We start from the raw sequence: 13,994 nt of genomic DNA, 5'->3' as shown, positions 1-13,994 counted from the left end.
TCAGAAGACTCATTTACGAAACGGAGTGGTTCCTTTTTAAACGGAACCAACCCGTTTTAACATAGACGAAACGGAATAGGGTCCCTTTTAAAAGGAACCACTCCGTTTCATAAGACCTAGTGATAAAACGGAATGGTTCCTTTTTAAACGGAACCACTCCATTTCAGAAGACTCATTTACGAAACGGAGTGGTTCCTTTTTAAATGGAACCAACCCGTTTTAACATAGACGAAACGGAATGGGTCCCTTTTAAAAGGAACCACTCCGTTTCATAAGACCCAGTGATAAAACGGAATGGTTCCTTTTTAAACGGAACCACTCCATTTCAGAAGACTCATTTACGAAACGGAGTGGTTCCTTTTTAAACGGAACCAATCCGTTTTAACATAGACGAAACAGAATGGGTCCGTTTTAAAAGGAACCACTCTGTTTCATAAGACTCACAGACGAAACGGGCTGGTTCCTTTTTAAACAGAACCACTCCGTTTCGGAAGACTAATTTACCAAACGGAGTGGTTCCTTTTTAAACGGAACCAATCCGTTTTAAAATAGACGAAACATAATTATTCCATTTTATAAGACCCATAGACGAAACGGAATCGTGCCTTTTTATATGGAACGACTCGTTTCGTCATCCTCTATAGATAAAACGGAATGGTTTATGTTTAAACGGAACTACTCCGTTTCATAAGACCAATAGACGAAACAGAATGGTTTCTGTTTAAACGGAACGACTCCTTGTCATCATTCCGTTTAAAAAGGAACGTAATTTCAAAGTATGTCCATTTCCTCCAAAGTGTTCTAAACAAAAAGACATCACATTCGACGGCTTAACTCACTTTGTTCATTGGAGACAAGTTAAATTTAAACTGTATTTGAAACAAAATATTTAAAATGTTAAATGAATTGATTTAAGCTTTATAGGAAATGTGGATCACATAGAACATAGGAGGCGTCTCTCAGTTGGCTCATCCAATTTTCATACTCTACACAACATCTTCCTCTACATCACATTTCTCATGTACATTTGACCCCAAACATCTAAAATGATAAATTTGTGGGATTTCATAATTTTTGACAATCGAAAGTGTATGAAAGTGTATGAAGGCAATGTAGGTCCATGGCAAACAACTGCAACCACATAATTTGTTAGATAGGCAGTGGTGAGAACCATATCACTCATTCGCTCTAATATTGAGATGGGACATTACACGCAAAAATTAAAGCATAAACAACTTATTACAAATGAGTTATGTTTCTTTCCAACACACCATTTTGAACCCATACACCTCTAGGGCAAGGTACAATCACAAGTACCACATACAACCTGCCATTGTTATTATTCAAAATCTTATTTTTCATGGTAATTAGTTGAAGGGAGAAGTTTTATTAGATCCACTAGATAAGAATGTAGATTACAAGATAAGCAGGTTTCAAACTTGTTTCACAACCAATAAGATTTGAAACCTGCTTTAGTCTTTCTGAGGTGACCAAAGAAATTAAGAATTAATCAGAATCTTCTTCATTATCCTCAAAATCAGAATCACTAGCAGGTTCTTCCTCGCTCTCTGAATCACTGATCACATACGTGGTCTTACCCCGGGTAGCCCTTTGTGGTGTTGGCCTAGATGGAGGTGACACAGCATCAACCTGAACCTCACTCTCCCCATTGGAATCTTCAGAAGCAGGACTCAATTCTTCAGTAGTGCTTATTCCTCCAACCTTGCCCATGACAGAACCACTCTTCTTGTTAAATGGGGAGGCTCTCATTTTCCTTACTTTCTTCTCAGGTGACACCCCTGCATTTTCAGCAGGCTTCAGAATCTCTGTTATTAGCTTCGGATTTAACAGAGTAGGTGGTTTGTTGGCCTGTCCACGCTTCTTTGTGGTGGCATTGGTTTTACTGGCACCCCTCTTTCCTGGTTTTTTCTTCCCCTGTGCCGGGGGTGCTTTGGTTGCTTCTGTCTCCATTTCTGTGAAAAGAAGAATAAAGGAGAAGTTATAATGGGAGTCTGTGATTATGGGAGGAACCAAAATTATTCTACTGAATTCTAGAATCAATGTGGTACCTGTTGACAGTTCTGGTGAGGATTCAAGATTATATGCTGCCAATGTATGTAGTTGCCTCAACAATTCACCTCCACCTCTACAAAGTTGTTGATTTAAAGTTAGATAAGACGGTAACAATTTGAAGAAAACATCTGTTGACCAAGTATAGCATTCATTCATACCAAAATCAGACATTTAGGGAAGACTACAGCAACAAGATCATTTCAACTACTTCATCAAAGTAAAATTAAAAGACAATCATCTGTGATATTTAAGCTACCATTAAGAGGGAAAATACAAGGAAGAGCGTCGCATAAATAAGGTAGATGAAGAACAGTAGGTTGAGAACTTACTTGAGACTACCACCAGTCAAAAGACCACTTAGGTGAAATATATCACCTTCAAGAGTTACACTTGGGGTGGAGGTTTTCCTATTAAAAGCTACCTATAAAACAAGCCACCAAGATATGTTATTACCAAGACACCCAGATATACATTTATGTGCATTAATTAGCAGCATTGCTAAAGTAGCAAGTTCAAAGAGTAATAGTAAGGTAGATATCTTCAGTGCATAAATACATCAATGGACTGGTGTGATAATAATCAAATCAAAATATACCCAACAAAATTTCAACGAAACACCTTCTTTAAATTCCATAACAACTTCGAAGCATGAGATAATCGTACAAGCATTCCATGATCCCACACCCAACTTGGTAGCTGAAAAGAAACAAAACTAAAAATGGAACAGACTGCATTCTGTTGTAAACCTATTGAACTATACCAAAACCATTTGAATTTTATAATAGCCATAATGTAGACTGAATACTTTATACCAAGCCATTACATCTGATATCTGACAAAGCAACTAATTAAAAACAAGGGCACTGACAGACTACTGAGAATGAATGAAGCGCAGTTGGAGAGAATAATCAACAGTCCAGTCCTCCATAAAACTTCCCTATGATGCTAACTGAAATATTTTATTACATCCTCACTCTTAACATAATCAGAAATCAACTACTTAAATTGAGAAAATAACAGGGTAATAATTGAGATACCCAACATTTTAAAAATTTGTATATTGAACTCCAATCATTATTGTAAATTAAATTTGTGAAAGCTAGTTCAATAGTTCCAACTATACCCATCAGTACTATAGCTGCCTCTGTCATTGCCAATGCCACACTACCACTGCTGTCCAGCCATAAATTATGTTTTGCAGCTGTGATGTTCCTATCTAAACTTGGGGTTTTGAGAGTTCTAAATCCCTCATGAAGATATATAAATTGTTCACAAAATAAACACAGAAATGAGTATTCATCCAGGAAAAAGAAAAAAAAAAACACAAAGCATAGAACATGACATCAATAATCATGAGAGACACATCAGCAAGGAATTGCACCAAGCCTAATAAGCAAGACTCTAAGAACCTAACAACATATGGAGTTTTGTGAACACCAACCTAATCATACAATGACCCCAGCTCTAGGATTGGGTGAATTGGAGGATCTATTGATCCTATGCCTTCCATACAGGAAATCAAGGATGATGGCAGACTTATAACTCATCAAGGATGATGAGCAAATCTCATCATATATTTCTTCTTAATGATCAAACATCATGAATAGGATTAAAAAAAAAAAATCTGGATTCCAAGTATATTAAAAAAATTACATGAATTTACAAAACTTACCTCTTAATTATAGTGGTGGTTCAAATAAGGGCAATTTGATAATAAGCATACTCAAGAAAAGAGTTCGATCAATATATTGACAGAACTAATACAAGCACTCTAATACAAACGAATCCAACTTCTCCCAAAGATTTCAACCCTTAACTTCAACATCATCCCTAGTCAATAGCCTATAATGTATGAGAAAAACACACAGAACCCCTAAACTCTTCAACATACCTGCAACACACAGAACCCCTAAACTCTTCAACATACCTGCAACACTAGCCATATCTCCCATCACCTGGTCTTCTTCCTGCTTTATAGGCATTGCATCAGATCCTTGCCGAAAAACTAACACAAACAACCATTCCTGGATTCGTATTCTGCAGAAAATTTCTGCAAATCAAACCATCTTCGTAAGTAAATCACTCTTCTACGGTCCATAAGGCACACCTTTTCTTCTGCACAGTTTTTCCTTTTTTTTATTCAGGCCTACAAATCAAAACAGAATCTTCCGTTGGCCTGGTTTCAGACCATCCACCATAGACGGGATTGATCTTTGCAGATCAGCCATGGAAAACAATATCAGCTCCTTGTTGACAAAATCACTGTACTTTATTAGCTTCTCTTTCTGATCAAGGTAAGTACCAGGCTGCAAAACGAGAAAGAACGGCAACATCTTAATTTGGTGGATATACAATTCCTAACTTCCAAATGCTGTTAATTAATATCTTTACTTTTTCAATGTCGTCAATGTGGATCACTGAGATGATTAAACCTCAAATTGCCTGAGCCAGCTCTTCCTTGCTTCAATCTTCTTCTTGCTGAATGCAAGCTCGATGGCTTCTCCATCTTGCTCATCTGCCCATAAAAAATCCTTCTTGTTCTTCTGAAGATCTTTGAAATATTCCTTGCCTTCTTTTGATGTGCTAGTACCCAACCCCTGCCCAGATAACAAAATGTGATTATAATTGAGATGGGACATGAAGTCAAAATGATTATTAAAACAGGCCAATTGCATACCTTCCAGTAACACATTTGATGAACCTTCAAGTGCTTGACGCCATTGGATAAACTATTCTCTCAAGGTAGAAAAAGTATATAGACCGAAAGAGAAGAACAAACCCTAATTAAACGACAATCAACGCTATTTTTTCTTGTAGTGATTTGCTACATCCAACAAATATCCACTCCTTTACAACCCAATGACAAATCCCTGACCTAATAACTTATACTCAGTTGCACAAATCCTACTTAGACATCAGCTGCATTTAAAGATTTTGCCAACCACATATGAGCACTAAATATTTTCTTTGCACAACAATTTGAGTAACTCTTGGCTTTTCCTTCATCCTCTTCTCTCCTTACATGATCACCAATTATCCTATGTTGATAGCAGAAAAAGAATCAAAAAGTGCAGGAAGTATTACTAATGTACAGTGAAGAAATGATTCAAGCCAGTCAATTTTACCCAACGCAATCACTATTGAATTATTCAGCCAAATGCATCCATCTTTTGTACTTCAAAGGGCACATAGACCTTTACACTTGGTATAAGCTTTGGAAGTAAATCCGTCAATCAAGTTGCAAAAGCCTTGGGTTCCCAAGTTTATAAGACATAATAAAACTCCTTTTATAGGAATTGAGAAGTAAGATCAAGAAATGAAGATTAACCTGAACAACTTTGTGTTGTAGCTGACCCTTGCACTTTCCTGTAGCTTAAATTCAACCCACTCATCTGGATTGAGAGCTGGAAAAGGAGCAGAAACCCTAAATCAACAGCGATATTTGGAGGGTTGATTAAATCCTCCAAGAGCCCGATCGATCCAACTGGATTAAACTGCAGCACTTACCTTCAAATTCGAGGTCAGCCTTCTGTTTTGTTGTTTACCGTCAACTTCTAATTTACTTATGTTATTGATGATGTATAGCAACTATTAATGATACTAATGTACACTGGTTCTTTGTGGGCTACTTCTGAATTAAGTTAGGGTTTTGAAACCAAAGACACTGATCCTAAGGATTATATTATGTATTTCTCTGGTTCGCTCATGATTATTAATTTGAGATGTCATCATTCTCTTCTATCTAATTTGAGTCCCATTGATCTATTTGGGATTTCATTTATGTCTTTCTTGTTCTTTGAATATTTAAATTTGAACCTGAAGGGGCTTAGACCTATTCTGGTTCTTGTCTAACAGTGTAGGCAAACTTTTTACCAGTTTTTTAGCCTCTTCAGCTGGTTGGTTCTTTAGTTATTGTGTTCAGTATTTCTGTCTTATTGTTCTCTAAATCAAGGTCAATGCAATTTAGCCAACATGTAAGTCAAATGTATTAGGACTGATATTGCATCACGCACAAAATCAACATATCTAAGGACTTCAATAGGTGCATGTTGAAGTGAGGTTCAATATTAGAAGGGGGAAATTAAAGAAAATGAAATACCCAGACATGGATAAAAAGGGCAAAATACACCTAAACCAATCAAGTATCCAACAAAAGGAAAATCAACATATATAGAAAATCAAGCAGGGTCTAGCATATTACAAGTTAGGTGGTACCAAGAACCCACGTCTCACTCTACTTCATGAAAGTTGAAGCCCAAAAACAATATGTTGCATGGAGAAATAAGCCCCTCAGCCCAATTCAGATGTGTATAAAAAAACAAAACAAAAACCCAAAAGAAAAAGTAAAAAATCAACTTACAAGGATGTTGGAACTAGGACAATGTGCATCATTTAGTCCAATGATCAAATGGTAATTAGAAGAAAAAAAAACCTCTGCCAATTCAGATGAGTATAAAAAACCAAGACAACCAAAATTAAAGGGAAAAAAATCAACTTATAAGGGCAGTGGAACTAGGACAACGTGGATAATTCAGTCCAAAATGATCAACTGGAAATTAGAACGTTGGAACTGGACAACCAAACCACTAATTAATGCAATCTCAAAATTCAGACTATGCATCTTAAATGTAAATAGGCCCAATAATCGGTGGTAAAATTTGAATTACAGAAGCAACTGTGTTGTTAAGGGAAGAAATCAGATGAATGAAAAAGAACCAAAAAGAGAAAAGATCAATCTGCATTTTTGAGGAAACAATTTGCCTGCACAACTCCACAGCATCAAAACTCTTAGAAAATTCTACCCACCCCCCCCCCCCCCCCATAAAACCTCAAAAAAAGGCTCATTTATTCTATGCAAATCATCTGAGGGTTTGTATGGCACATATAAATACCTTCTAATCGACTCATAAAAAAGATCCCTGATCATTCTAATACACTCAATAAAGCAAGTAAACTCAAGATAGAACTCCAACAAACTATTAAATAACTTAATCTAACTCAGCCACTGAACCACTAAGCCCATGTGTTAAGTATCCTCATTTTATGAGTTCACAAATTAGGTTCACCATGCAACAAAAGTTCCCAGCCTATAATATAACTAGGCACATCAATCTCAGCCCATTGGACTGCCACCAGAACTTAGGGGTCTCCCATGCTCATACAGGATTAATGTCTAATGCAACTGCACTATCAAATATCAATCCCAAAATATTGGCGATGAACAATCCCGTATTCCTTACTTCAAATTCTATAGGAGGCACTACAACTGGCAAGTCTTATTTTTCTTTTTCTTTTTGTATTTCAGTATTGTATTGTTTGCTGGTTTTTGGATTGGGTTGCCAAACAGGGTTGGCAAAGAGAAGTCAGCCATTTGGTCATAAATCACATCAAATGAAACAACCAGTCATGCTTCAGAAGCGTTTCAAATAACATTATTTTCTTCCCGCAATAACAGTAAAAACTTATGGATGATTAAATCGTTTCAAGGAAAAACAAAGGCATTACACTAGTATAATACTTGCAGCAACTTTTGATTAAAGGTATTAAACAGACCTATTAGCTACTTTAAAGCTGATGCAGAAAACGACTAACTCTTTCACATGGGAAACCAGGAGATATGCGACCGTAAACCCTAAAAACAAACCAGGAGATATGCGAAGAAGCCTGGGGAAAGGGATTAAATGAACGACCTTGGACTGTAAGTCTTACCTGATACACACCGTTCAAAATGAAACAAAACACGAGTTCAACTCGTCTTCTCCTCTGCTTCCTCTTCTTCTTCTCCTTCGATCTTCAGACGGAATCGGTCATAGATGACAGTGGGCGGGGTGAAAACTGGTGATTTCAACGGTGCTTCTTCTTCTCTCCTTCGATCCTCAGAGCTCGAAAGGTTTGTGTGAAAGCTGCTGCACCTTTTGTGTGATTTTCAAATTTGAATTTGAGCCCCGATCTGTACATTGCGTGATTTCATTTTTGGATACGTATTTGGTTTGACTGTATTATTAAAACGTATTCAACAAACTGTATGCAATACCACTACAAAACCCAACAAAACAAACCAACTTGAACCGTTGGGTTATGTTAGACCGAACCGTCAGCACCAAAACCCACGCTTTAATGAGGTTTACAATTTTTTATACGAGGGATAAAGCGCACCGTCCGATCTAATCGGACGGTGCGCTTACGTCGGACGGTGCGCTTAACCGTCAAGCGCATTTATTACACTTGACTATAGCAACGCCCCCCCCCTCAGGGGTTTTCCCCCCCCCCCCCTTGCCCCCACACGCCGGAGTGGACATAGACCATGAATGACATTGTCCTACTTCATTTGGGGAGGCCTCTGGACTAGTAGGACAACGTCATTCATGATCATTTGTTAGTAGTGTACGTGTGTCTCCTCAGGATTAGTGGGTGAGAAAGTGCGTACACATGGGATGACTATTTTGATTGTACGAAATAATTATCAAAACTGAGTTTGTACTACTATATTATAGCATGATAGTATGATATGATACAATTGGGATGCCTCTATGAGGTTTACGTTTTGTCTTTGATGTTTACGTTTAGTGACAAGGAAATCAAAAGTTCTTTCGAGCAACATCTTGTAGAAGCTATCTCAAAGAATTGATTATCTATACAGGCGGGAGTGACAACCAAGAAGCAATCTTCACCTTGCAGTCATTGTTTCTAAAAGTTAGGTCAATGGTAATATGGTGGTTGCATCTCTAAAATTGCTTTGGAGCATCTTGTTTTATTTGGACAAGTTTTGATTATTTTCTTGGAGGGCCATTCTTAATGAATGCCCAAAGAATTAGAGGATTCAGCAGCGTGGAATATTTTAATACAAAAGCTAGAGTAAATCCAATGAGTATCATTGAATTAGAATATTACTTATGGCTTAATCATATAACTCATTGGGAGATTCTCTTCAAGGAGAGCAGCCAAATAGTATTCTGAGGGATCGTAATGCAATTCTCTTCGCCTCTCTTTGATCTTTGTCTTGTTGATAGGAGTATAAATTACTCCTTCGAGGATGTTCATGGGACTCACATGGACCATACCAATCATAAGTTAAAACAATGTCTATGCAACTCTTTGCATGAAATACACTTGATTCACTCACATATTTTATTGTGTGCACGGGTATTTAATAAACTTAAGGGAAACTTCAGTACTTTAAAGCAAGAAATTTGGACAAGGGCAGAGTTAGAGCTCTACTGTTGGCAACAAGGAAAGGATTAGGTCAAACACGGACCCTCAAAATAATTTACCAAGGATTGAAAACTAACTTAACTAGAGGCTAAACAAATACTAATCACCACTTAAGGTTAATTTCAGGTATTTTGAAAAATAGAAGATGCCACATCATCAGTTAACAAACTGATTCTTAATTGGTAAAAAGGTAATAGTAAAAATAAACAAAACACAAAATTTTTAAGTATTTTCAATACATGAAAGAAAGTTGTCATCTCATTATAGGAGATGACAATAATTATCTCAAACATCAACTATCATGGAACAACTCAAACAAGTGTCAATGTGGCACTCTTTTAACTCTCATGATTGTGATAAGTTAGGCCAACCAACCATACAAAAAAGAAGAAAAAGAAGAGATGCATGAGTGGTAGAAAATCAAAGACATGTTCATTGAACAAAAGACACTCATATTCACTATTTCCCTTGTAGAGAAGAATGACAACATATCTTCTACCCTATCTTTTGGTAGTATATATCATCTAACCTTGATACAGAAATATATATACATGCATTAAGTTTCTACTAAAATCTCAACTGAAACATATGGGTCAGGTTTGCATACTACCTCCTAATTATTGCCCTGATCCCCAAAAAGATTCCAACAAATACACCTAAAATCAAGAGGATAATAGCAAGGAGGACAAGAAGCAAGCAACAGCTGTGACCCACTGTTCTCTTGCACCAGCACAACTGGTTTGGAGTTTTTCTTCCACAGCCATAGCAAAAGCTGATACCACATCTGCATTCACAAACAACATCAACAAAATAAAAGTTCAAGCTCAATCATGTTGATGAACCCCAAATGGAGGAACTTACTTATCCGATCCTTCATGCTGTTTGATGGGGATCTTCTAGATTTCTAAGGACTCACTTTTTAACTAACAAATGAATGGAAAAAAATGCTGCCTGGCTACATGCGTTCTATGTTCAAGATGAGAGAGCGTGCAATTATCATTTAGTGATACAAAATCCCATATATGTTGATGATTTTGTGTGTTTGGGTTGAAATCAAGGCCATGTGATCAGATATCAATCTTTTGCACAAATCTAACACATTTTAAAACCATTTCTGTGAAGCTCTTCTAAGCATTCTCTCGCATTAGACAATTTCATCTTGGCTGAGGATGTGCTTCTTGCACAGTGGTAGTAGTCTTTAATGCAGTGACACTAAAACCAAACAGGTTTTGAGTTCAAACCTGGCCCTATGAGCCCCCAGTTCTAACTAACAACAATTCAGGCCCGACCTTAACTATTGCCATATGGCAAACATACACATGCATACCCTCTCATTGGTCAAATTTCAATTCAAAGAAACCATAAAAAAATGATTAAATCCATTGAAATGGCATTCTTGAGCCCATACTCACTATGGGCTCAAAATTCTGCCCCCTGAAGGTAAGATAGGTGGCGATTATTTTGGCCCTAAATTTGGGTTAGGTTGGTTCACAATTTGATTTTTGACGTGGTTTTACTTATCCAACCATATAACGTTGTAATTGGACGGAAAAAAAAAACCATATAACGTTGTAGGTTAATTTTGATAAATGTAAGAAAGCATTATGGAATGATGGATTATTTGATTTATTATTTTATGGTCAATGATCATGCTAGGGGTATTCAAGATCAAGGTTTTGAAAAGCCCATCAAACTGACCTTATTGCAACCCTAATTGCTAAGCACTAAGCTACCAAGATTAACATCCTAGCTATAACATTTAACACTAGAATATACTCAAAAAGATCAGTAATAATACAAGTATCTCATCACACTTGCCAGTTATAGTTGGTGAGCCGGTAGAAGATTTTACTCTCCTCACATCCCTCTACCACATTCACATTTATATGAGGAAAATTCACCTCAAATCCACCTTATTTATGCTTAGAGATAAAAAATGTGAGAAAAAAGTTTTAAAGAAACACAATCCTCTACCCCTGCAAGTTGAGAATCTGAACTCCCCACGGTCATGCCCATACCAAGAAGTCCCAAGTTGGAACCTCTTTGGCTTTACCTTCCACTTCCCCACTCTAGTGGATCAATGAGATTAGCATAATCAGTCCAAATGATGATACTGGTGATTCCTGATTGCTTGGATTTTTGAAGCCCCTCCAAAACAACCCTCATTGCCTGGAAGTTGCACGATGGGTATATGTTCTCATTTTTGGCCTTTGGTGTGTCAGTGATAGCACATCCGAAAAGGGGAAAAAATGTCATCTATTGTGCACATCTCTCTACCTGTATACAGCAGTGCACTTATATGCCAAACAAATGGTTGTGATCAAAGGTTAAATTTTAAATTAAAAAAAAAAATCCTCAATACTCTTTTAATTTTTAAATTTTTCCAACCACTTGTTTGGCATATAAACAGAGAGATGTACACAACAGAAGATTTTTTTCCCATAAAAAAACGTTATATTACTGTACCAAAATTGAAACCAATTTAAAAACTATACAATGCCGTTCTTTAAACTGTTTGGGATTGCTTCGGTCTCAATTTAGGCATATGGTTTAATACCAAATTGGCATCCTTATCATATCCTAAGATCAAGACAACAAAACAGGCTCTCAACAAATATTATGGGATAAGCACGTGTGAAGTTTCGGCAAAATATTGGTCAATTTCGGCCAGATTCGACCCCCCATTTCGGGGGTATTTTAGGTTATTTAGGGTCCAAATCTGTGTCTAGCCTAATTTGATGTCAATAAACACACTAAAATTACTACTTATGCCTAAAACCTCACCTAAATTGGTGTTCTTGATTGGCACATACTTGAGACTGTATACTGGCAAAATTAGAATCCCGCTTGATCATCGCAAACAATGTTATACCCATAAAAAATGAAACAAGATCTACTACTATATGTCAAAAACCGAAGGTAAATATGGTAAGAATGCAAGAAGTAGAAGATAGAAGTTCTCGAGAAGAGAGAGAAATTCATGAAAAATATGCTGAAAATTTGTGAAAATTCGGCGACATTTCGGTTTATATCACCAAAATTATGGAGAAACGACCAAAATTTCGAAATATTTTTACCATGGGGATAAGACTACATAAAACAAATTACCTTCGCTACCCTCTCCCCCCACCAACCCTAACTCTACTTGTATAGAAACCTTCAACGCTGGATTCACTCCTTTATTTACGCAGGGAGTTTTCAAGGGGAAAAAACGAAGGAAACGGCGTGAGACACACTCTCACTCTCACTTTGGAATTCTCTCCACTTAACAACGTAATGAACACACCATCCAACAAACAGATGGTGGCCACAATTCATCCTAAGAAGCTAATCCCTAAAAGAGACCACAACAGTGGATTCCGATATGTACTCCAATATCAGCAAATAGTAAGAGACCCAAACCTAACAATTGATCTGTTCACAAGTGTTGATATCATCAGGTGTGTTCAATCACTGGTGCCACATATGGCAGAGAAGCTATATAGCTCAAGAATTCCCTACCGACTCCAAGATCTAGATCCTCTCCAAGAACAAATTGCTGGAGCCAACATTCTGAAACTAACAGTTAATCTAGTTTGAATCTTAATTAATTGGAGTTGCAAGATTGAAGAAGAACCCTTCAAAACCCATCAACAAACTAATACTGAAACAAATTGGAAGAAATTAAAGCAAGGATGGAGTTGAATTAGATGCAAACCTGCATCGAACAACCTGGGCAACCGTGAAACAAGCTCCACACAGGTGTTTGCAGATAGGGCATCTGGTCCATTTCTTCTTCTGAACAAGCTCAGCAAACAAAATATCATTCCTCTCCCTTATCTTCACCGTTCTTCCACAATCAACACCTTCATGCCATGGAACTTTGCAGAGATAACACAAAAATTTCTTGCAATTAGGGCATCTAGTTTTTTTAACATTACTCTCTCCACACTCATTCAGGATCAACGATGAACAATCCTAGTATGGACAATATACTCTCTCCCACTTTAGAACTGCTCCCTCGCAAAGCAGATCACACCATTTCTCGAACTGTTTCTGGGTAAGGATTGAACGACATGAGATAGGATCCAATAGCTTCTCACAGTGCAAACCTGGGCATTTTACTTCTGAAGCAGCTTCTTCCATCTTTGCTTCTATATATTTTGCAATACAATCTGTGCAAAACGAATGGGCACACCTCTTCTTGTTCTTGAATTTCTTATTTCCTGGAATAGGCTCTATGCAAATTTCACAAGTCACTCCTGATTTCTCTTCTTCTTGTTCTTTTTTCTGATCAAGATCCTTAGCAGAAGAGGACCCCGATGAGGTTTGATGGGCATATCTGTTTCCCATTGTTAGGCTTGAAAGAGATAGAGCGAGGAAGATAGATTGGGGTTGGGTATCTACTTTGCAAGTCTGTATTGTGATGCGCTACTACTGTAGTTGCAGAGAAAAGAGGAAAGAAGTAGAAAAGGAAAAAGATGATGGCGGTGACTGTTTAGGCTATCACTCTTTGATGACTTCTTCCTGCTTTTCAAGTTTTTTTCAGAGCCTAAATTAGGATATTAAAAAATAAATTAAAAGCCAATTTACTCATATATCTCTAAGGTTTACAAACTATTATTTTTATATCCTTAGCATTTATTCTATTACAAATGTCTCATGTACCTAACACCATTAGTTTTATATTAGAAAACAAAAATACATCTACATTTCAATTTTATATGAGA

General features: G+C 37.0%; 1 protein-coding gene and 1 pseudogene across 9 annotated transcripts; both read right to left on the bottom strand.

Annotated features, from left to right (window-relative positions):
* Window positions 1-1,216: 1,216 nt before the first annotated feature.
* Window positions 1,217-7,987, bottom strand: LOC149022173 (DNA topoisomerase 2-like). Of its 9 annotated transcripts, none has more exons than XM_089150338.1 (6): window positions 7,783-7,987; window positions 4,465-5,477; window positions 4,001-4,379; window positions 2,403-2,494; window positions 2,070-2,146; window positions 1,217-1,973 (listed from the first exon to the last, which is right to left on the bottom strand). In XM_089150338.1, the coding sequence occupies exon 6, from the start codon at window positions 1,969-1,971 to the stop codon at window positions 1,507-1,509; it is 465 nt and encodes a 154-aa protein (XP_089006464.1). In that variant the 5' UTR covers window positions 1,972-1,973; window positions 2,070-2,146; window positions 2,403-2,494; window positions 4,001-4,379; window positions 4,465-5,477; window positions 7,783-7,987; the 3' UTR covers window positions 1,217-1,506. The 9 variants fall into 9 exon arrangements, 8 of the variants coding, with proteins under 8 accessions (XP_089006464.1, XP_089006466.1, XP_089006468.1 ...); XM_089150340.1 differs by having other exon boundaries at window positions 4,465-5,111; XM_089150342.1 differs by having other exon boundaries at window positions 4,465-4,670.
* A 4,961-nt stretch (window positions 7,988-12,948) lies between these two features.
* LOC149022172 (E3 ubiquitin-protein ligase RSL1-like) lies at window positions 12,949-13,617 on the bottom strand (annotated as a pseudogene).
* Window positions 13,618-13,994: the final 377 nt, after the last annotated feature.

This window comes from Hakea prostrata, chromosome 3 (assembly GCF_041222555.1).
Source record: "Hakea prostrata isolate BN-2017 chromosome 3, UWA_Hpros_2, whole genome shotgun sequence".
In the NCBI taxonomy this organism is placed as follows: domain Eukaryota; kingdom Viridiplantae; phylum Streptophyta; class Magnoliopsida; order Proteales; family Proteaceae; genus Hakea; species Hakea prostrata.
The sequence above is the reverse complement of the archived record's forward strand: the minus strand, read 5'-3'. Positions and strand labels throughout refer to the sequence as shown.

Bases quoted from the DNA above. Each gene is read 5' to 3' on its own strand.
- LOC149022173 (XM_089150338.1), bottom strand. From the start codon at position 1,971: ATGGAGACAGAAGCAACCAAAGCACCCCCGGCACAGGGGAAGAAAAAA.